Below are 24,322 nucleotides of genomic sequence, written 5' to 3'. Positions count from 1 at the left end.
ATCTGCCCAATACATAAGAAAGGAGATCCATTGGACTGCTCAAATTACAGGGGTATCATATTGCTGAACATAGGATATAAGATATTCTCCAATTTATTGTATATGAGACTACTGCAGCATGTAGAAGAGACAATAGGAAACTATCAATGTAGTTTCAGAAAAGGGAAGTCGACTACCGATCAGATACATGCATTAAGACAGATCCTACAGAAGACCCGAGAGTTCAAGATCACTACACACCACCTCTTGATTGATTTCAAATCCGCATATGACAGTATAAAACGGGATAAACTATTTGGTGCAATGCAAGAACATGGTATCCCAGAAAAGCTTGTAGCCTTAACAAGAGCATCTCTCAGTACAGTCCGATGTAGAGTTCAACTGCAAGGAAACCTCTTAGAACCATTCTGCACACAAAAGGGTCTCAGACAGGGAGATGCATTGGTATGTTTGCTGTTTAATATTGCGCTGGAAAAGGTCATGTGAGACTCTGGAATTGAAAGGAGGGGTACAATATTTCATAAATCAGTACAAGTATTAGCATATGCTGATGACATTGACATTATTGGAAGGACAGAGAGGGATGTCAAAGAAGCATTTACTAGGTTAAATGCTGAATCAAAACAGATGGGACTCACAGTAAATGAGAAAAAGACAAAATATATGGTGGTGTCAGAAAATCCATCAAAACTGAAATGCCTTGAGATCGATGGCTATAAATTTGGAAAGGTGACTGAATTTGAGTACTTAGGGTTGCTGGTGACATCAGACAACAAAGTCAGTGCAGAAATACACCAGTGAATACTAATAGCAAATAGATGTTACCACGGACTAAAAAGAAACCTAACGTCACGCTACACAAGCCGTAGCTCTAAGGTTAGAATGTATAAGACCCTAATAAGATCAGTTCTTTGAAACTTGGGGCTTTTGGGACAACTGACTTGAGCAGATTGGCCATATTTGAGAGGAAGATCTTACAGAATATTTACGGAGCAGTCAGGGATCATGCTTCTGGCATGCAAGGTACAACCATGAACTATACCTACTGTTCAAGGAACGTGATATTGTAAGAGAAATCAAAGCAAGAAGAGTGAGATGGTTTGGGCATGTGCATAGAAAGGACGAAAATGATAGTTATAGGAAGGTGACATTTACAGAACCTTATGACACCAGAAGAGTGGGATGGCCCCCGTTGAGATGGCTGGATGGAGTGGAGAAGGATCTAAGGGGAGCTGGAGTCAGAGGATGGAGGACAAAAGCAGAGGATCGGAACACCTGGAGGCATGTTGTTGAGGCGGTCAAGGCTGGAACCCGGCTGTAGAACCAAATAATGTCACCTCAGTAGTATAGGATTAGCCTCTGTAACGTTGGGAAGTGAGCCCAATTAGGGTTTTAAGCATATAAGTGTAAATTTCAAGGAGTGCAAGTATCCGCCTCTGCATCATTTTGATTTTTGGGCCAGTAACTTTAACCTGTGTGTTTTTCTTCCCACCAAGGCCCAGTAGAATGAGTATTCGATACTCCTGTAAAATTCTTTATGTTAAGTGGTTAGACTGTTGAGAGTTTAAGACAGTGAATTCTGTTTGAATTATTAACCCTCCAAGTGGCAAACGCCTGATATCAGGCGTTGCCACTGGGCAAACGCATAAAACGCCTGATATCAGCCGTTTTGACATGCTCTTTATTTTATTTCCATAATCGAATTATTATTTATCAAAATGTGCTAATTACGAATCAATCGAAAGAGAAATACTCGGTCATAATCATGAAATAGTTTGTATAATAGCATGTTGCACTAATCTAGTGTAAATCATTGCCAAAGTAACTTCAAAATCTCGCTGTCTTGTGCTAGCTGCTACATACTCGGCGGCTGGCCGCGCGTATGTCTCAGCTGAGCCATCTATATTTAGTCACCAGTTTTCCTTCTGATATCAATCTGAAGTGTTGATGTGCACTCATGTCAGCAATACTGAATCATTTCCTCACAGGAACAGTGAATAAATCTTCAAAGGGATGCCTCAGATTGTTTTTAGGTACAAAACTTGAACCTAGGCAAACCGTTTACTTTAGGCAAGGTAACGTTCTACTGGTTTTTATAAAGAGAAGAAAACACGGAAACCAGTTTATTGTCTCACAACTGGATGTCACGCTGAGGACAATGTTGTAAGGAGTTGGAAGGGAAATGAAGGGTTGAAACCACTACTGATTCTTAAGTACAATATCTACATGGGAGGTGTAGATAATAAAGATAAGTGCATTTACCATGCCACTTGTTCCAGACCGACCTGAAGGTACTGGAAGCAAATTTTCTCAAATCTTCTAGATATGACATTATTTGACGCATACATCCTGTACATAAAGAACACTGATAAGCCTTTAGCAAGATGAGACTTCATGGTCAGTATAGTTAGAGGATTGCTAAATGAACAGTTACCAATTCCAGTTGTGAGGCCAAAAGGTTATGCAGGAGGCCCCTCTCACGCTCTTGAAAAATTGCCACAGAATAACAATCACCTACTGTATGTGTTGTGTGCTTTCAAGAAAATAAGAAGAAGAAATCTACATTCTGATGTCCAGGATGTAATGGTGGTATTTACCAGGAGTGTTATCATAAACTAGTGTACTTCTGGAGGCCTGACAATCAATCAATCAATCAATCAATCAATCAATCAATACTGATCTGCATTTAGGGCAGTCGCTCAGGTGGCAGATTCCCTATCTGTTGCTTTCCTAGCCTTTTCCTAAATGATTTCAAAGAAATTCGAAATTTATTGAACGTCTCCCTTGGTAAGTTATTCCAATCCCTAACTCCCCTTCCTATAAATAAATATTTGCCCCAGTTTGTCCTCTTGAATTCCAACTTTATCTTCATATTGTGATCTTTCCTACTTTTATAAACGCCATTCAAACTTATTCGTCTACTAATGTCATTCCACACCATCTCTCCGCTGACAGCTCGGAACATACCACTTAGTCGAGCAGCTCTTCTTCTTTCTCTCAATTCTTCCCAACCCAAACATTGCAACATTTTTGTAACGCTACTCTTTTGTCGGAAATCACCCAGAACAAATCGAGCTGCTTTTCTTTGGATTTTTTCCAGTTCTTGAATCCGGTAATCCTGGTGAGGGTCCCATACACTGGAACCATACTCTAGTTGGGGTCTTACCAGAGACTTATATGCCCTCTCCTTTACATCCTTACTACAACCCCTAAACACCCTCATAACCATGTGCAGAGATCTGTACCCTTTATTTATAATCCCATTTATGTGATTACCCCAATGAAGATCTTTCCTTATATTAACACCTAGATACTTACAATGATCTCCAAAAGGAACTTTCACCCCATCAACGCAGTAATTAAAACTGAGAGGACTTTTCCTACTTGTGAAACTCACAACCTGACTTTTAACCCCGTTTAGCAACATACCATTGCCTGCTGTCCATCTCACAACATTTTCGAGGTCACGTTGCAGTTGCTCACAATCTTGTGACTTATTTATCACTCTATAGAGAATAACATCATCTGCAAAAAGCCTTATCTCTGATTCCTCTCCTTTACTCACATCATTTACATATATAAGAAAACATAAAGGTCCGATAATACTGCCTTGAGGAATTCCCCTCTTAATTATTATAGGGTCAGATAAAGCTTCACCTACTCTAATTCTCTGAGATCTATTTTCTAGAAATATAGCAACCCATTCAGTCACTCTTTTGTCTAGTCCAATTGCACTCGTTTTTGCCAGTAGTCTCCCATGATCCACCCTATCAAATGCTTTAGACAGGTCAATCGCGATACAGTCCATTTGACCTCCAGAATCCAAGATATCTGTATATCTTGCTGGAATCCTACAAGTTTAGCTTCAGTGGAATAACCTTTCCTAAAACCGAATTGCCTTCTATCGAACCAGTTATTAGTTTCACAAACATTTCTAATATAATCACAAAGAATGCCTTCCCAAAGCTTACATACAATGCATGTCAAACTTACAGGCCTGTCATTTTCAGATTTTTGTCTATCACCCTTTCCTTTATACACAGGGGCTACTATAGCAACTCTCCATTCATCTGGTATAGCTCCTCCGACCAAACAATAATCAAATAAGCACTTCAGATATGGTACTATTTCCCAACCCATTGTCTTTAGTATATCCCCAGAAATCTGATCAATTCCAGCCGCTTTTCTAGTTTTCAACTTTTGTATCTTATTGTAAATGTCATTGTTATCATATGTAAATTTTATTACTTCTTTGGCCTTAGTCTCCTCCTCTATCTCGACATTATCCTTGTAACCAACAATCTTTACATACTGCTGACTGATTACTTCTGCCTTTTGAAGATCCTCACATACACACTCCCCTTGTTCATTAATTATTCCTGGAATGTCCTTCTTGGAACCTGTTTCTGCCTTAAAATACCTATACATACCCTTCCATTTTTCACTAAAATTTGTGTGACTGCCAATTATGCTTGCCATCATGTTATCCTTAGCTGCCTTCTTTGCTAGATTCAATTTTCTAGTAAGTTCCTTCAATTTCTCCTTACTTCCACAGCCATTTCTAACTCAATTTCTTTCCAGTCTGCACCTCCTTCTCAGTCTCTTTATTTCTCTGTTATAATAAGGTGGGTCTTTACCATTCCTTACCACCCTTAAAGGTACAAACCTGTTTTCGCATTCCTCAACAATTTCTTTAAACCCATCCCAGAGTCTGTTTACATCTTTATTTACAGTTTTCCACCGATCATAGTTACTTTTTAGAAACTGCCTCATGCTTGCTTTATCAGCCATATGGTACTGCCTAATAGTCCTACTTTCAAGACCTTCCTTTCTATCACATTTATTTTTAACTACCACAAAAACAGCTTCATGATCACTAATACCATCTTTTACTTCAGTTTCCCTATAGAGCTCATCTGGTTTTATCAGCACCACATCCAGGATATTTTTCCCTCTGGTTGGTTAAAAAGAAAGACCCACCCAAGTGACTCTGAGTGAAATGTATAAGTGGTAGCATACAATTGTTGTATACATTGTTGTATATTTTCTCCACCTAAGAACAGTATTATGAACTATATACTGGTACACTACTATTTACTATGAACTGGTGCCCCTTTTGTATATGTCATTTTTAAAAATTTACCTAAATATAAACATATTATATATAGCAAAACTTTTGCAAAAATAAATAATATAAACAAATTCAATATATTTTTGGTCTTACACTTTTTGGATGATAAATGACAGCTTTAGTATCATCATCATCTTATTCCTTGTACTTTTGAGGATAAAAGGGTGTGCTGTTTATATATGTATAACATGTCAACGATTATTAACACAATTTATACTAAGAGTCTGCAACACCAGTAAAATATCGCTGCCACTACAGGATAAATAACCGCCACTTCGAGGGTTAAATGTAGGTTGTGCCTCGAGAGGCCTGGAAAATGTAAACTTCAGTGATCGAAGATGCTCTGGTTTGTGAAGGTGGCCTTGATAAGGCAGTAATGGTATAAGGTTCGGAGCTCAGTCTCCTAGACAATTAATTGAGGATAGATGCTCTTTCTGTTCTTGTAGAGGTGTTAATATACTCTGTAAATGAAATTTGGAGACCTGCCTCCTTGACTATTGAGTGTATGGAGCAATAGTGTTCAAATAACATTTGTAAAATTGGGAGCTTCAAGCTCAGATGATTAATTGGCAAATTTTGGTGATTTTCTGATTTCTCCTACTTTGTATTTAAACTACTGTACCTGAAATCTTGTTCTGTTGCTGAGCGACATGTTTTGTTGAAATTTAGCTTTTAAAAAAAAACTGTATAAAGAAATATAACTCTCATTTTAAATCATTTAATTAATCCTTTGATTGTGGTAGATAGACCCATTCATGCCCACACCTTCTTTCACCTCTGTCCAACACAGAATCTCCGTAATAATTATTATTAAATTTTGGGTCAGTGTATTCCTTTCTAATTTTCTTCGTTCTTGATATTGGGTTTCTAATTGTGCTGTAATTGTGTGTGTTGCCCGAAGTTTCATAATGGGATCGCTATTTGTTTTTTTCTGTGGTCTAAATTATACGATACCTCGTACACGCATCAGGCCCTGCCCAAAGCCTCCTCTATTTAAATTTGTTAACAAAGATTTTGGCCAACTGTTTAATGAAATGTAAATATAATTTCATACAGTCATCTATAATAGTAATAATTATAATAATAATAATAATTATTATTTATCTTCTATAACGTCGAGCCTGTGGAGAATTGAAATTTGTTTGTCGTGTTTTATTTTTATAAATCTCATTCAGTTAACCTTCTCGGGTCTCATTCTTCCTCTTGTTTGCTGTCATATCGTTTATTATTTATTGCGTCACCCCTTATCTTATCTCGTGGGTACACATTGATTTTGGTGGCCTTGGCTACTTTTAATGAAATATAGCTTGGCTTGGGTTGCAACTGGTTTTGGTTTTGTGTGTGTCGTTCTGGTTTTAATTGTGGAACACTTATATTGTTTTTCCCTTGCGAAATTCTACTTGGATGGGAAAATTTTCTGTCATTTATTTATTGTCATTTAAATTTTATTTATTATCGGTGTAATTTTATTTGCTGTTGGAGCCATATTTCGTTTTTGTGCGTGTGTCAGTGTTCTTGCAATTGCTTAATTATTGACGTGGGGATGTATAACAAATTTCCATTTTAAACAGGTTTATAGTTAGTTGTGGGCCCGTATTCAATTTATCAAGTAGGAATTAGTTTATGATAGATGATCATCTATTTAATGGTATGAATCTATGAATTTTCTTTATGTTCCAAGTAATTATAATATATTTAATAAGTTGCAACGTTTTCAGTGTTCTAATTTTTCAAGGTTTGAAGTTAATATTAATCATTAATTAATTAATTAATTAAAGATACCAGTTTTTTAACTTTTCTAAAATTTAAATTCATTGTAATAATCTATGAAGGTATCAACTTCAGTATTCTCAGTTTTAAAACAAAATGGTCCATTTTAATATCATTTAGTAATTTATTAAGTGGTATCTGCTTCTCAAATTTTATTTCTCATTGATTTTATTATTTTAAAAGAAAGATAATTCAATTGTAAATATTAATGAAATTCAAATTTTTATTCTTTAAGTAAATAATTTGATTTAACTTTTAATTTTGTCTCTTATTTGGTAAGTCTTAGTTGCATTGACCTGGCAACCCCTCAAGTATTAATTTAAGACCCTGCCCTTTTTATTCCTTAATATTTCTGAGCCCTTCCACGTTTTATGTTTGATACCACACCCCAAGCTAAGTAATTGTGTGCTTAATGTTGATTTTGTCATTTCTGTGTATTCATTGTTGTATGTGTCCTTGGGATGGCATAAAATATCCCTAATATCTTCCAACTTGAGACATAGCAAATGATTTTTTCCTCATGAACGCACGTTCATCTTTCTTCAGTTTTTGAAACCAAATTATCTCTTGGCAGTTCTTTTCTGTTTGGCAATCGTGTATATATCTACAGCCTTAATTTTTTTTTTTTGGACCATAAGAAATTAAAAACAGATCTATATGAACTCCATTGTCTCGATCAGTCATGTCGGGAAACAGTTTTCTTGCAATGTTGGGAAATTTGCACCTGAATGATGATTTGTAAGCAAGTTTGTAATGAAATATTAGTCGGTTTTTAAGATATCTGGTTCTTCAAGAAATGAATTTAATTCAGTGGTATTTGACTACAAATATTTCCCATAAACCGAATATCTTGAGAATCCTTCATATTATGAATTAATGAACCAGCACATATAAATAAAAGAGCCTTAAATAATGCATGTGTTAAAAGATGAAAAAATGCTAATTTAGGAAACCCTATAGCTAAAATTCTTATCATTAAACCTAATTGTCTTAAAGTTGATAAAGCAATAATCTTCTTTAAATCAAATTCAAAATTAGCCCCTATAAATTCCTATAAATCAACCTAAAAAATGTTTGCTCAAAATTTGCCCTTTTCTGGACCATCTACTGACCCACTTCCCTGCATCATTTTCATCATATGAGAACTTGACCATTGATACAGGCATACGTAGATTTAGAAGGAGAGTAATGTTCAGTGTGTACGTATAAAAACAAACCCGAAAGGTGTGGGATCAAAATGTTTAGTATTTGTGATTCTAAGACAGGTTGTGTTCTGCAAATTGAAGTGTATACAGACAGGCAAAGGGGAACAAAGTAATGCAATCACTGATCTATTCAAAAGATTATTTCAGGAATGTGGTCACGACTTGCATTCGGGCCTGGGTCTCACGAGCTTTTAGCACCACCCGAGTCCATGTGGGGCATGGGCTCCAGTGTGTTAATGGAGGTATTTGACATTTCCTGCTTTACTCCTCTTAATATTGCTGCCTTAACTAGCTTGTATGTACTGAACGGGGAGACTGTCTAAACCTTATTTACATTTTCAAATTTTTCTAATTGCTTCTGCTAAATTCTTATATTCAGAAGATACGTTGTTTGAAAATGTAATCAATCAAACATTTTTGATAAATGGTAGAAGATCGGTTCTTTTCAACAGTACTGTTTTCACATAAAATGAATAATTAATGAAGCTGAGAAGAGAAAGAAAGAAAAAGTAACTATCGTTCTAGAAACAAGGCATCAGTTGGTGTTTTCCTCAAAATCACATTTTAACCCTTACCCCACCAAGTTAAAATGCTGTAGTACTGCTAAAACTGCCAACCAAAATTAAGGCATAATATAAGGTTTTACTAAAAATTTTATACTCATCTCTTGATTTTGAAGCTATATACACAAGAACCTCATTTATCCGGATTAAGTGGGACCGGAGCTGATCCGGATTATCGAAAATCCGGATAATCCAAAAAAGTAAAAAAAAAACAAAGTACATGTTATATAATCTATTAACATAAGTTGTACAGTCATAACTTTTTTCAACTGTACAAAAGAATATAAGAACACTTTTCTTACATTTATGACTCTGTTTTATGCACTAAAATAATGTGAGAGTTTTTTCTGTTTTACATTTGTATGGCGTTTGCGTGCAGCACCATCACAAAGACGTGTTAGTAACAACAGATCTGCCGATGTGGTTTCAGTCAAAGATTCTAAATAGGCCATCAGCTTGTCCATCTGCATTGTTGCCTCTCGATGACTCATTTTTTTCTTCTGATGGAGCACCGGTTTCATTTTCGAATTCACCATCAGTGAATTAATAGTGGGTTGCATTTAGAAGAGCGTGGATTCGAATCCTACCTCTGCCATCCTAGGAATGGTTTTCCACGGTTTCACATTCAGTTCCAGGCGAACGCCTGGACGGTACCCTTGATAGACTGTGGTCGAATTACTTCCAATTCCTGTCCTTAAGTATCCTTAGCGGAAAATACATTCAAGAAGATTCATCGCCGTAAAGGAAATTCTGTAAAAGTAAAAATAAATTTTTATTAATTTCGATCAAGATAAACTGGAGATCCGGATTAATGAGGGCTGGATAAACGATGTTTTTGTGTAGATGAAAATGTTGATAATTCACGATATATCCATGTATATGTCCTGTGATTTGCTTTTTTGTTACCGGGCGAGTTGGTCGTGTGGTTAGTGGGGCGCAGCTCTGAGCTTGCATCCGGGAGATAGTGGGTTTGAACCCCACTGCCGTTTTTTATATTATTTTTAAAAAGGTCCAAATGATTTTAGTTTTTGGAATTGAAAATTGTGGTTAGGTATGTTGTCATGTTAATTTGCATTTCACCCGTTCTATTAACTTCATTGTCATCTTCACTTTTATCAGTAGTAGTAGTAGTAGTAGTAGTAGTAGTAGTAGTAGTAGTAGTATCATCCTCGTTTCTACCATCAAGGTAATTTTCCCCAGACTAGTCAGCCGATCCCAGGCATGCTCCGTCTGAACTATGATAAAAATAATGCCCTAAAAATATATACAGCCTGGCTTTGGTGGGGAAGACATAACTAAATATGGACACGGTGAGGTCAACTGAAAACTATAAATAAAGCAAGGTGAAGGATGACATCAGTTTTTTTAGGAAAATCTGTTTATTAAAATAAACAAGCAAAATATATTTTTAAAATAGCAAAAAGTATCAAAAGATCCAAATTTTTACATGACTGATATTTTTTTCCAGGTTGATAAAGTCCATCTTGAGAATCAAAAATATATTACAAATGTACAATGTACGCCGACATGCATACTTAACATATCAAATCAAATCTTGTAGTTTCATTAATTTTACACCTTGGGCTTGCGTGCTCGCACCACGCTCCTGGCTTTACTTTTGTTAACACTTTTAACTATAGATGAGTACATTCCCCATTTCTGCACACTTGACATTGCAGTGGTGTCCCTAACCTTAAGAAAAGATGTGATTTAATGCGCAAAATGGGGGACAAAACTAACCTAACTGTACAATATTACAACACGCTGAGTGGTAACATATCCTACGCACAAAATATATACACCTCGAATCATGAGCAATCTCATGAGCACAACAAACAATGTGGATTGGAACCACACAAAATCACAATCGCATAAATGGAAAAATATATACAGTCAAAGAAACAAAAACATAACGTCATATTTTCCAGGGCTCACCGAGAAAAGCATGCGGCATTTACGCAACTTGCATTCACTCAAAGCTTCGATGGAAAATACAAGGAAACAAATTACACTTTATGCAACACTTCCTATTCAACACAGGTTCCTGAAATAAATTATATGACACAAATTAAAAAAAAATAACAAAGTAGGCTTTAACTTCCAACACTTAATTCAATGTTGTATCCTGAAAAAGATTACAAGACAAAAATATACCTAAGCGCGGCTATATCATAAAGAAAATCCTAACAAAACGTTGTGATATAAAACTCTCCTCAACTGCAACACGTAGTGACATGGACAAAAACCAATAAAATCATCACGAAGTATAGGCCGCTCAAAATAAAACTTTCCTCGGTAGGCGGATATATCACCCTCGCCAACACAAGGCGGAATGACTCAAAGTGGAGATTAACGTCTCCCAAAAATAAAGCAGCGAATACAAAAAACTCGGGGTCCAACCCTTTACACACGCTGCTCAACAGTCTGCCTGAGGCAAATCACACAATCAAGAAAAATGCAGGCCTTTCAGATGAGGAACGAGTCCTCTTACTCAAGTCTCACTAAATAATGTCTCATGTCCTAAAGTTACCAAATCTGGAAAAGTATATAAAATGACTTCGTCTAACATACGCTCGCATGAAAAGAAACAAAACCGCGCTGGTCACAAATCAAAGCACTCGTGGTCAAAGTTAAACATGTATAATAAAGTGGCCAACTCTGTAATAAATATGATAAACTGAAACTAAGAAATTGCCACATTGACAATCGATCATGTCTGAACATCGGAAAGTTATGTATGTATGTTCAGTCCGTCAGCGATTCCGCTGGTGGGATCCTCAACAGCTCTGCCATCAGCTGTCATTGATGGCCTAGGCATCACTGAAGAGGCGTGCTAGGGAAATGAGGAGTGAGGTAGTTTCCCATTGCTTTCCTCACCGATTGGAAAGTTACTGAAATATGTTATCTTACAACTCGAGAAACTCGCATTGATAATAATAAAAGAATAACAATAGTAAATTTTACAGAAAATTTATTCTAATATTCAGACCCCGAAATACGAAACTGCGTTCGCAGAACTCGTGAATCAATTACTAATTTACAATCTTCAGTACAAAATAGTCGTGAAGATGATGCTATCAAAATTTGTGGATCCAACTCCACCACTCACACACTCTCATTCACACATTGTGCAATAAATCCCAGAAAACGTGACGGCATGTTTCCGTACACTTTGAGCTCCCATTAATAATACTTTAATCCTTCCTGACTTTAATTTGAATCCTTATTTACATTTACATTTAGGCCCCAAGACGTACACTGTGTCTCAAACATCAAAGCAAAACAAATGAAAAATATATATGAGGCTACAATAAGAAATTGACTCGTAAAAGAAATGACGCTAACCACTCAGCAAAATAAATCAGAATAAAATGTAAGAAACCTTATGCAAATGGTCCACATTTATGTTACAATTATATTTACATTAACAAGCTTCCTAAGATTTACTTTAAATAGGGCGCAGTCCTTCTAAACAAAGCAAAATTTACTGTAATTAAATATTAAAACTATCCTATCCCCTTTTGCAACATTAAACATGTTCCCACTCCCATAATTACATTGAAAATTCTGTACTCATCTATTTTGTTGACTTATCGCCGCCAGCCTTCAGGAAACAGCCGGTCCCATCTTGTTTTAGCCAGCCATATCGATGATCATGATGATGATGCCTTCAGAAAAGAATTGGATCAGTCCTTTGGTCTCCATTGTGGCGTAGAAAGATGATGTCATATTTTCCGTCGCTGCTTCTGCTTCTGGATGTTGTCTACAACATCCCCTCGTTCACGATGTAGAAAGTAGGTCAAGATTAACCTGCCGGTTACTAGAATACTACAGCCGGGGTAATTTCCACTCACCGTGAAACCAGTTTCTATTCAGTCACGGGACAACTTCTGTTATCTAATCCCATAACTAGGTCAGATATTTCCCATTTAAAAGCTGGACTGGAAATTGTAAAGTTTATGCCCTCGGAAAACTATTTACACAGGTAGGCTACTATGCATGTGAATAATGAAATCATTATTGAATAAACACGTAACAATCCATACCCCCCCCCCAGCTTCAGCAACACACCTGCCAAAATGATTAAATGAAACTCTTCTCTCCCTCTGGTAATTGAAAGTTAAATGCCATTCTCCCAGTATTAGAAAACATGAATAGATTAAATGCTGGCTGAGCGTCTTCCAACAAAATTTACAAGTCCCCACACGATCTCTCGCGTAAATTAAAAAAACTACTCACGATGTTACTTGCACAGAATCTCGCCGAATAATAGGTTACCTAGCCTACGCGGTCATCGTTTTTAGTCATTCGTCCTCTCAGACGCCATTGTATCCTCGATCGGGGCCATCACTTACATAGACCAATGCCTAGCCAAGATGACCATGAGGCTATCATATCATTGGTCGAGCACATCGCGCTCGTGATGCTTAATTCAAACGTCTCTTGCAGGCTTCTCTAGCCTCTCGCCGGGCTTCCGAAATGTTGTCCGTTGGAGTTCTATTGTTTCCCTGTTCTGGTTTGTGTAAGTCGTGTCAAAATTCCACCTTCTAAACTTAGCTTGCGAGCAAATAAACCTGACCTCCAAGCTCCCTGCAGAAATTGTGACGTGCTGCAGAATGTAGATGTTCCCTGCCAGTTCCTAGTACTTAATAAAAATTAAATATTCTCTGTACATTCTAATAAATGACTGATTAATTAAACGAGCACTTCAATAAGGGCTCAGTAGTAGTAGTAGTAGTAGTAGTAGTAGTAGTAGTAGTAGTAGTAGTAGTAGTAGTAGTAGTAGTAGTAGTAGTAGTAGTAGTAAGGAGGGATAATAAATAAGTTTCTAAGATATTTCTGTCATAAACTTTCAATGTATTTTGTCCATTTGACATTTCAATCCAGTATTTAAGATATTTGTTCAATTTCATGTCTTTGAAAAACAGAACATTAATTTCATTACAGATATTGAGGAAAATTTTGAATGGTACAATTGACTGTCAATAATTACTAGCCCTTATCACTTTAATTCACCGCTATTTAAAACTTTATTGGATTATAATTCAGTTAGTGCACAAGTTGATTCATTTCGTGGTGGTAGATTGTTCAATAAGCAAATAAAGGCTATTTTTTACTAAATCATAATCAATATTACATTCCTTTTTGCTGGAATGCTAGGTACTTATAAGTTTTTGTCTTTTGTTTGTGTTCTTTTACTAACTCGTTTAGTAATTTTCTATGGCTGATGTATAGCCTATATTATTGTTTTTTTTCATTTGAAGTAGTCATTTTAAATTGTGTTCTGCTTATTAGTTTTCTTCTTTTCCTTCTTCTTGCCATTATTGTTACTTTTTGTATTTAAAGTTTAAATCCCACATGTCATGAAGGAACATAATTGGGCTCATCCTGTGTACCTTCATACTATCAAAAAAAGAAATAATGCTGTTGGGCTCTACTCAGCTTATTCAACTACTAATGTCATTCCACACCATCTCTCCACTGACAGCTTAGTCAAGCAGCTCACCCTCTTACTCCCAAGTCTTCCCAGACCAAAGTTTGCTGCTCTTTTGTCAGAACTCACTGAAACCAAATTGTGCTGCTTTCTTTTGGATATTTTCCAGTTCTAAGACCCTAGATGGGGTCTTACTTGCATGCCCTCTCCTTTACATTTTTACTACAATCCCTGAATACTCTAATAACCACATAAAGAGATTTGTAGTCTTTATTTATGACCTCAGTAATGAAATTACCCCATTAATCTTTTGTTATAAGTACATACAGTGATCTCCATGAGGTACTGTCTCCCCCATCAACGCAATAATTAGAACTGAGAGTATTTCTTCTTTTGGTAAATCTTACAACCTGACTTTTCGTCCCGTTTACCATTGTCATTTTCTGCTGCTGATCTCACTACATTGGCGAAGTCTTTTTGTAGCCGTTCACAGTCCTGTAACTTATTTATTACTCTATACAGCATATCATCATCCGCAAAATGCTTCATCTGCGTTTCCAGTTCTTTACTCATATCATTTACATAAATATAAGAAACATAAAGATTCAATAATACTCCCTTGTGGGACCCTCTTCTATATCATTACAGGGTCAGATAATGCTCCACCTACTCTATTTCTCTGAGTTCTAACTTTCTAGAAATTTAGCCACCCATTCAGCTACTCATTTGTTAGTCCAATAGCCCTCATTTTCATCAGTAGTCTTACATGATCTACTCTATCAAAAGCCTTGGATAGGTCAGTAGTGATACAGTCCTGACTTCCTGAATCTAAATTATCTGTTATATCTTTTTGGAATCCTGTGGGAAAGGGAGCAGCTCTTCGAGGTCATTGAATTTAAATGCTGTTAGCTCCATAAATGCCAAGATCTTCATTGTAGCTGACAGTAGTCTTTCTTTCCTCATGTTCACAAACCCCGTAGTATTGATGTGGTTGAACTTAACAGTTGCTTTTCTGGTAATGAGCTGATCTCTTGCGAAGTCTTGGGCCTTACTGGAATGAAAAAGTAATTGAATAATAATAAATAATAATGCAGTCAATTTAACTGGGTGAGTTGGCCGTGTGGTTAGGGGCGCGGAGCTGTGTGCTTGCATCTGGGAGATAGTGGGTTCGAACCCCACTGTCGGCAGCCCTAAAGATGGTTTTCCGTGGTTTCTCATTTTCACACCAGGCAAATGCTGTGGCTGTACCTTAATTAAGGCCACGGCCGCTTCCTTTCCAGTCCTAGCCCTTTCCTATCCCATTACCGTCATAAGACCTATTTGTGTCAGTGCGACGTAAAGCAACTAGCAAAAAAAATATGGCAGTCAATTTACTTGGGACAAACTCATTTGTCATCGCAAGTATACATATGCTTCATATATTATTTTATCACTTTCAGGTTGGGTATGATATGACAAAAGCAGCTGCAACGAAGCTTTTTGAGAAAGTTAACTACAAACCTCATGATGTTGATGTGGTGGAACTTCACGATTGTTTTTCTGCTAATGAACTTATCTCTTATGAAGCCTTGGGTCTTTGTGAACCTGGAAAAGCTGCAGAACTCATTGACAGTGGAAATAATACTTATGGGGGAAGATATGTGGTGAATCCTAGTGGTGGACTTATTTCCAAGGGACATCCTCTTGGAGCCACAGGTTTGTATTCATCGTTATATTATGTCCTGTAATTTTATTACACATTGTTGATATTTTATGTTGATTTTCAAATTTGGTGCTCGTTATCTTGGTAATGGTGAGTTTCATATTTTAAAATTAAGGAATCTACTATTTCTGCTTGTTATATGGATCTACTTTGTCTCTCTGTTTAACATTTCTCCTCAATCCTTCGTAATAGTTGTAGAGCAAAATTCCAAGACGACATCTTCACAAGTATAATGATACATGCACAGTTTGTGTTTTTATATTTGGGACTATCGAATGGCTGATCAAAAGGTGGATAGTAACCTTTTGGAAGTTGCAAGGGCAGCAGTTTGGCTTTGTGATTGTATTTAACATGGCTTAGCTATGTTGATACCGCTACATGACTGAAAGCAATGGGGAACTACTGCCATAACCATCTACCGAGGACATGCAGCTCTCTCTGTATGAATGATGTACTGATGATGGCTTTATCCGGGGTAAAATATTCCAAAGGTGAAATAGTCACGTATTTGAATCTCCTGGTGGGGACTAGATGAGAAGGGGCAATCATCAGCAGATGGATACTGATTTCTGTGAGTCGGAGTGTCAAATGTTGAAATTGTGGTGGGTTACAGAATCTGAAAACGGAAATGGATAGACTAAAGTTAAACGCAATTGGTATAAGTGAAACAAGTTGGCAGGAAGAACAGCATTTTTGGTCAGACAACTACAGAATTATCAGCACAAAATCAGACATGGGAAATGCAGGAGTTTAACACATTGAGGTCGAAAGCCATACATCATACGGGCTGTGCCATGTATTGCAGAGAATGAAGCACGCACGGCCCACGTTCTCTGGTTTTTATCACTGTTACTACGAAACAAAGGTACTGTGGCCTTGTTCAGCACTGCAGTATAAGATTTGGTTCATATAGTTCTCGAAAAAAATATAGAAGACGGCGAACCACAACTATACACATCATGTTCTTCCTTTCAAATTATGTCAGAGCTGTGTCAACTCGACAGCTGTGTGCATGTAATGGCGGCTGCGTGTGAACACAAACTGAGCGACAGTGATTTATATCAATTGAACAGACCTAACAGATCAAAACATTTTTGTACTAATAATTACATAGATGTATCTCTTGTACAAACAATTCTGAATGGCCTAAAAACCAAATAACAGCAATATCGGCCATATTTTATTAGTTAAGGGTATACGTTGAGCTTAAAAATAATAATGAAGAGCCTACTAATTTCAGTCCACCATTTCCATGGTAATTGTATTACAGTTTTTTACAGATATGAAGTAGAAAGTATGAACTTAAATACAGTGAAATAAAGAATTACCTAAGTTCAAAACTAGTATTTCATTTTAAAATCGGAAATTAGTGAAAAATGGCTAGTTTGGAGGATTAAAATGCATGAAAGAAAGCAAGACCCCCCCAAACCCCATGGCACTACAGCCCTTGACGGGCCTTGGCCTACCAAGTGACCGTTGCTCAGCCCGTAGGCCTGCAAATTGCGAGGGGTCGTGTGGTCAGCACGACAAATCATCTCGGCCGTTATTCTTGGATTTCTAGACCGAGGCCGCCATCTCACCGTCAGATAGCTCCTCAGTTCTAATCACGTAGGCTGAGTGGACCTTGAACCAGCCCTCAGGTCCAGGTAAAAATCCCTGACCTGGCCGGGAATCGAACCTGGGGCCTCTGGGCAAGAGGCAGGCACGCTACCCCTACACCACGGGGCCGGCAAGAAAGCAAGACCTCAGCATGTTAATAATGAATTAAAAAATATGGCAACGGGTAAGCTACTACAGCCAACATAATGAAAGGGGTATTTGCCAAGATAGACTCAAAGCCAATGCCTACCACAATAGGGAAGGTTTATATGCCTACCAGCTCAGCGGATTATGAAGAAATCGAAAGAATATATGATTAATGTAATAATATGAAGATTTTATACAAAATGTAAAACATGATAAGAATGTAATTGTGATGGGAGACTGTAATGCTGTGGTAGGCTAAGAAAGAGAAGGTAATGCAGTTGGAGATTATAGGCTTTAATGTGAATCGCATGAATGCCATGGAACAATTTCAAACTGAAGAATATTGTACCTGATAGATTAAGATTTATTCACATGTATATTGATGAAGTTTTATATCACATATGCAGATAGTGAACTTGATGAACATTTAAGCATAAGTGTAAACGCCAGCAATCATATCACATAACTTTTATCACTGGATATAAGTGTAATTTAGTAGCATAAGTATAAAATACGAGAACGTTGTATGAACTCGCCTGTGTAATCACGTTTTACCAACTCAGCTCTAAAGTTTTAGTGTGGAGTGCAAGTAAACAGTGAACATTCTAATCTTAAGAAAATTGTATTTTAACCAAATATATTTTATCCATGTATAGAATAGTAGAATTTAAGTCTCATATTCAGGTCATTTAACTCGATGATTGTTTTATAGCCATGAGGAAAAAACTGTAATATTGATACTATAACACTTTTATTCATATCATGTGACACTCTTCATTGAATTTATGATGTTTTAATTATATGTTACGTTAACTTTAGAATATATGACGAGCTGAGGATGACCTCTAAAAGGGTCAAAACCGGTCCTATTCATTAATAAGACTAAATAAAGTATTGAGTAGGTGGAAGATTCCTATCCTTATATTTGTGAGTAATTACACTAGTGTTGAAAAGTTAAATATAATCACTAAACGAGGCAATACCGCCTAATAGGAATGTCAGACAGATTGCTGACCAAACGGAAGCTGACTCGCGCACCATATGTCCCACAACTTGTCCAAGAAAACAGTGTCAGAAAGGTTCTGATATCTGAGGTACACCTTTGACAACAACTAGCAAAACTTGGCATTGTCTTCCACAACAAAATATGCTGTTAATAGGGTGTATGGTTACCCCCTAACGGTCACACATGCTTCGCAGCAACGTGGCATGCTCTCTATCAGATGGTCCAAGAGCTCTTGTGGCAGTCGATCCCATTCCTCCGATAGGGCAATGCGAAGGTCTTGGAGGGTCCTTGGTGGAGGCTGACGGGATGAAATTCGCCTCCCCAATGCATCCCAGGCATGTTCTATAGGATTCAGATCCGCAGACCTCGCTGGCCATTCCATGCGATGAATGTCTTCCCCAGCCAGAAATTCATCCACTAGAGCAGTGCGGTGCGGTCGGGCATTATTGTCCATGAAGAGGAAGTCTGGACCAACCGCACCTCTGAAGAGTCGAACATGTGGTCTCAGTACCTCATCCCTGTATCTCCAAGCGTTAACCCTGGACCACCCATGAAGATGTGCAGGTCTGTACAGCCATTCAACACAATGCCGCACCACACCATGACGCCACCACCACCATACTGGTCCCGTTCCATGATGTTCCTGTGGTTGTATCGACTACCCGGTTCTCTCCAGATTAATGTGCGACAGGAATCGTTCTGCAAACTGAAGCGGTATTCATCTGTGAAGAGCACATGCCTCCATTCATTCATGGTCCAGTCATGATGTTGACGGCTCCGCAGTAAACAGGCCTGTCTCTGTGCTGGAGTGAACGGGACGCACACTGCTGGACGTCGAACAAACAGCCCTGCTATTCTGAGCCTCCATTACACAGTTTGCTGGGAAACAGCAACCCCTGAGACGGCTGCAAGCTCCGCCGACAATTGTTTTGCAGGTGCTCTCCAATTTTGTTGGGCAGTTAAGACCAGATATCGGTCCTGCTGTGGGGTGGTTACCCTTGGTCGACCTGGTACTGGCCTACGACTGCCATCTCCTGTGTCTTGAAATAGTTTCCAAGGCCTGGAAATGACACTTTGTGGCACATTCAAGGATACAATGACTTCGGTCTGTGTCTGGCCTGCTCCCAGGCGGCCAAGTATTCTACCCTGCAAAATGGGGCCCAAATGGCGTCGTCGTGCTATTATCTTGCCATGTTTACCACGAGGCTACACTCCGCACACTATAACAGGACAAACAAGACTGAGGGAATATGGAGTGATTGTACTGGCTGTGTTAACTTTGCGGTTACGCCGCTAGTCAATGCAGGGAACACTCCTTTCCTACACAGAGTGAACAGCTAAGGTTGGTAGGTGCATATGTCACGCGATTTGCGGTCTATTTCCTGTTGCCCTGCTTACTCGTAACTTATGCTTAACTTTTGGACTCTAGTGTAATCTTGCTGCAGAGAAGGGTGCGGCGTGCTTGCCTGTAATAATGTAGATGAAAGTATAATTGATATATTTTATTATCTGGAAAGGAGTGCAAAGAGGAAAGAAAAGTTGAGAGAATTTCAGGCTTTACACAACACAGAGATCAGGAAAATTCTGAAACATGTGCCTACTTGGTTGTTACCACTAGACCTTGGATTTTTAGGTGCTAAAATTTGTATTTTAGGTGCCTAAAACAGGCTCTCAGATATGTAAAAATAGGTTCTAAGAATATTTTTTAGGCAGCTTCAATTTTACGTATTTTAATGAGCATTTATATTACCATTTTTCTAAATTAATAATAACTCTAAATGCATACAAGTAATAAGGCAATAACATATTAATACAGTATTTCACGTACACAATAGTTCACATTTTTGAGTTCTTATCTCTAAATAATTAAAACATTGAATTACAAGCATGTTACTGCCCATAATTTGATGCACAGTAAATCACTAGCATTTTTTCTAGATTTTCTGTTGTGAAACTACACCGCTTGTCTGACAACACTAGCTTGTAGGCTGAGAAAGTACACTCAACGTCAACAGAGGTTACAGGGCTGTATTTGAATTTTGGTACAAGACATGGGGAGATGTCACATTCAATGTTAGTTTTGCCAATCAAAACATCAGCCACAGCACGAAGCGTTGACAGTCCTCGGTTCTTCTGTGGTACTTTATTAAGCTTGTTCCGAATTCTATCCCCAGCGGGGCCTGGAGTAAGCTGATTTTTTCTTTCACCTCTTCTAACAAATCCAATTGTTCTTAAACAGGTTTCCCAGAAGACTCAAGTGCAGAAATAACAGGGACCAAAGAAGTATAATGGGACCTGATGTAGGCAATTGCTTGAGAAATGGTTACATCCTTTAGAACATTTTTGGCCGAAGTGATGTACATGGCATCTTCATTTAGGGAGAGAATAAAACTTCTGATTGCATCAAAATGTTCGCTTAGTACACAATGGCCTGAAGCCAAGTCCCCCAGCGCACAAGGATGGGTTATGGTGGCAGTGGAAGATCAGGTAATTCATTGCGGAACGACTGGATTCGTGAGGGAGACTTTACAAAAATTTTCTTCGTGGAGGAGATCATCTTGTTGACTCGAGGAAATTCAGCACGTATCTGCTCAGCCATGCGATTCATAGCATGACCAAGACGAGTGACGTGAATCAAAGCTAGGTAATATACTTTCATCAACTTAACAGCAGCAGTCATGTAGGTGGCTGCATCAGTAAATATAAGGAGCACCTTATTTTCGTCCATGTTATTGGGGAAAAGCACCTTGAGACCTTTATTTACAAACTGAGCAACTGTCTCCTGATTGGTTTTAGTTAACTGTCTGCTGCTGATCAAATATGGCGAACACGGCGTGTCTGGATCTAATTTTCCGACTATCAAGTGGGCAATATAACGACCGAGAGTGTCAGTAGTCTCATCGACAGAGATCCAGATGTATGAGACTCCTTCCCTTATCCGCCTGACTGTGTCTTTGTAAAGAGTGTCCAGGTAGTTTCTTCTTAAAGTTGATTCGGATGGAATGTTCAGATGACAGTATTTTTGTCAAAAAAAACTTTTGAAGGAAGGATTTTCAAGTGAACTGAAGGGAATATTTGCCAACACAAGAGCTCTGCATAAGTCCGCATGGAATTCGTCTTTGCTTCCCTTATTTAGCGATTCCGTTGTTAATAATCTTTGTTTAAGATTTGATTTTCTTTGCAGATTTTCCTGATGTTTAATCCCCTGGACATGTTGACTAAGATGTGATCGCCTTTCACTGGACACCTAGAAATATCGACAACTGTAAATAGTCTCAAATATTGTGTAAACCGTGGAAGTATATAGGCCAGATGAAAATATGCACAGAAGACTATTCAAATTCATAGGGCCTTGTAGCACTTCCCGATCCCTCCAGTAGACATGTACCCTGGAGCTTTAACCCTTACCCCTCGAATTAAAGTTCTCTGTGTTGTCTCTACTACTCGTATTTTAAATGTAAATTTTTATCTTATATGACCTGTATTCATCTTTCACAATTTTGGAGATAGCACTTGCTTTTAAATGATGTAGTTAGCGTATACTCATTTACAGCAAGCTATACTGGAGCAAATAACAGCAATATGTGGAATTTAAGACAAATTATTTATTATTATTATTATTATTATTATTATTATTATTATTATCATCGCATACCGATCGGTTTCGTTAATAATTTCAGTGTACAAATTATCACTAAAATTCTATTGAAATCCTCTATTCAGTCTGTGGTTTCATACCTCACGGTAGTTTGTAGGCTAAAGCCACTGTAAACAGCGATTTCTTGAAATCTGGATCTGTTGATTTATAATTGTGCCAGCTGTCAGCATCAGGTACATGTTGGGTTACGGTACGCAAACCGATCATCGTCAGTTTACTATTAGGCATCGTGAAATGCTATTAGATATATTCATTAGGAGCAGAGGTGCGAAAATACTGTGGTTTCGTGTGTTGTCTGACATATACAACATATATATGACTAGAAGAGCACATGGCGACCATGTTTGTTTACTATCGCTCAAGCTTTCGTATGCGTGAGTGGACAGCTTACGGCTATACTGCCATCTAAATAATAGATTTTTGACTGACTGTCAAATAGTATCTGGATTCTACAAAGTTCCACGCGGAACCAAAAGATGGCAGTACAGCATATCATCGTGTAATTTGTCGGCTAAGAGACGGCAGACGAGCGGTGGGCGATAAAATGTCATGTTGGGTCTCCCCCGACATACAACCGGAACGGGAATATCGTAATGTCGGGCCTCACCCGACAGACAAGTGGTAAGGGTTAAGTGGCGCAGTAGAGGTAATAATTCCATGTGACTATTCCTATCTTGGTCCAGCCTTTGTAAGACAGACCCTCCAATGAGGGTGGGCGACATCTGCCGTGTACAGGAAACTGCGTGCTTTTGTAGTGGACGATAGTATTGTGTGTGAGTTTCAGGAATGTTTTGGGCAATACAAATACACAGTCCCCGAGCCAGGGGAAGTAACCATTTAAGGTTTAAATCTCAGATCCGGCCGGGAATCGAACGCGGGGCCCTCTGAACCAAAGGCGACTATGCTGACCATTAAACCAAGGAGCCGAACACAGTAGAGGCTGAATTTAATTCATTTCTTTTCCTGTTTTGTTATGTTCAGTTAGATTATGTTAGTCAACATTTTTGTTACTACTGGTCCTGATGCCCGCGCACGGCTGAATTCCGTGTTTTTTTTCTCCCTACATTTACTGTACGCTTATTTAAAAAAAAATCATTGCTGTATATATTTACAATGTGCATAATCTGTCATACACTTCCTACAATTGATAAAAGTGCATATCTAATTTTCTTACAATTCCCACCTCGTATTTTTAGGTTCCGTACGGCAGCATGATATTTTCATTTTTCAATACATTTGTACTATTATTCCTCTTCTAAAACCTGCATGAAAATTTGCCTTTCTCCGAAATGAATAGACCTTACAGTACCACACAAACTTGGCCAGTTTTTAACGATTCTATAAACAAAAAATCGAGGGATTGGGATGCACTACAGTCCCCAGTTCATATTTAATGTTATACTTCGTTTAGTGTATGTATGTATGTATGTATGTATGTATGTATGTATGTATGTATGTATAAAACTTAATACAACAGCGAGATAGAATGCCTGTGTATTAAGTACGAGTCTCACACCAAAGTACGTACTTCAGAGTGAAATATAAAACAAATTCCTCTTACCTCTTTGCTGCAAACGTCGCAGAATATAATTTTTCAATCCGATGTGAAATGGGGAAACTCCTGCAACCACTGTTTAATTAACCTTTTAAGTGCTGAGTTACCAGTTGACTGTTTGGTACCTCAGTGCTGAGTTTTTTCATTCGTATGTAAAAAATTTGTAGCAGCCTCAATTTTTAACTTATCAGTGGGGTGATTAGCTTAAAATGTTTATAAATGTTGGTTGTTTATAAATCTAAATGCAAATGGAAAATCCTACACTTATGTTCAATATTATTTTGAGAGAAAACAAAATTACACTTATGTGCCCATGCGTGCATTATCTTTATACAAAGTAAAGAGCCCAAAATAATATTATTTCCTAAAATCTGTAGATAACTAATACATGTAACTTCCTAGAAGTATATAAGTTGATATTTTAAAATACTTTCCAAACCTGGAATGTGGTGATAGTTAAATGTTCTCTACTGGTTGTTTGTGATGCCGATTTGTTCAACTATCTGCACCAACTCCACTGGCACAAAAGTTTCTAAAAAATCAATGATTTTT

At 37.7% G+C, this 24,322-nt stretch overlaps 1 protein-coding gene across 1 annotated transcript in view; it reads left to right on the top strand.

Annotated features, from left to right (window-relative positions):
- ScpX (Sterol carrier protein X-related thiolase) overlaps positions 1-24,322 on the top strand; it is a 242,404-nt gene that overhangs the window by 152,065 nt on the left and 66,017 nt on the right. The window contains exon 6 of the mRNA XM_067140605.2: positions 15,543-15,798. Within this exon, the coding sequence (XP_066996706.1) occupies positions 15,543-15,798 (256 nt within the window). The remainder of the gene's footprint in view (positions 1-15,542; positions 15,799-24,322) is intronic.

This window comes from Anabrus simplex, chromosome 2 (assembly GCF_040414725.1).
Source record: "Anabrus simplex isolate iqAnaSimp1 chromosome 2, ASM4041472v1, whole genome shotgun sequence".
Taxonomy (NCBI): domain Eukaryota; kingdom Metazoa; phylum Arthropoda; class Insecta; order Orthoptera; family Tettigoniidae; genus Anabrus; species Anabrus simplex.
This window is presented reverse-complemented; position numbering and strand designations above follow the sequence as displayed.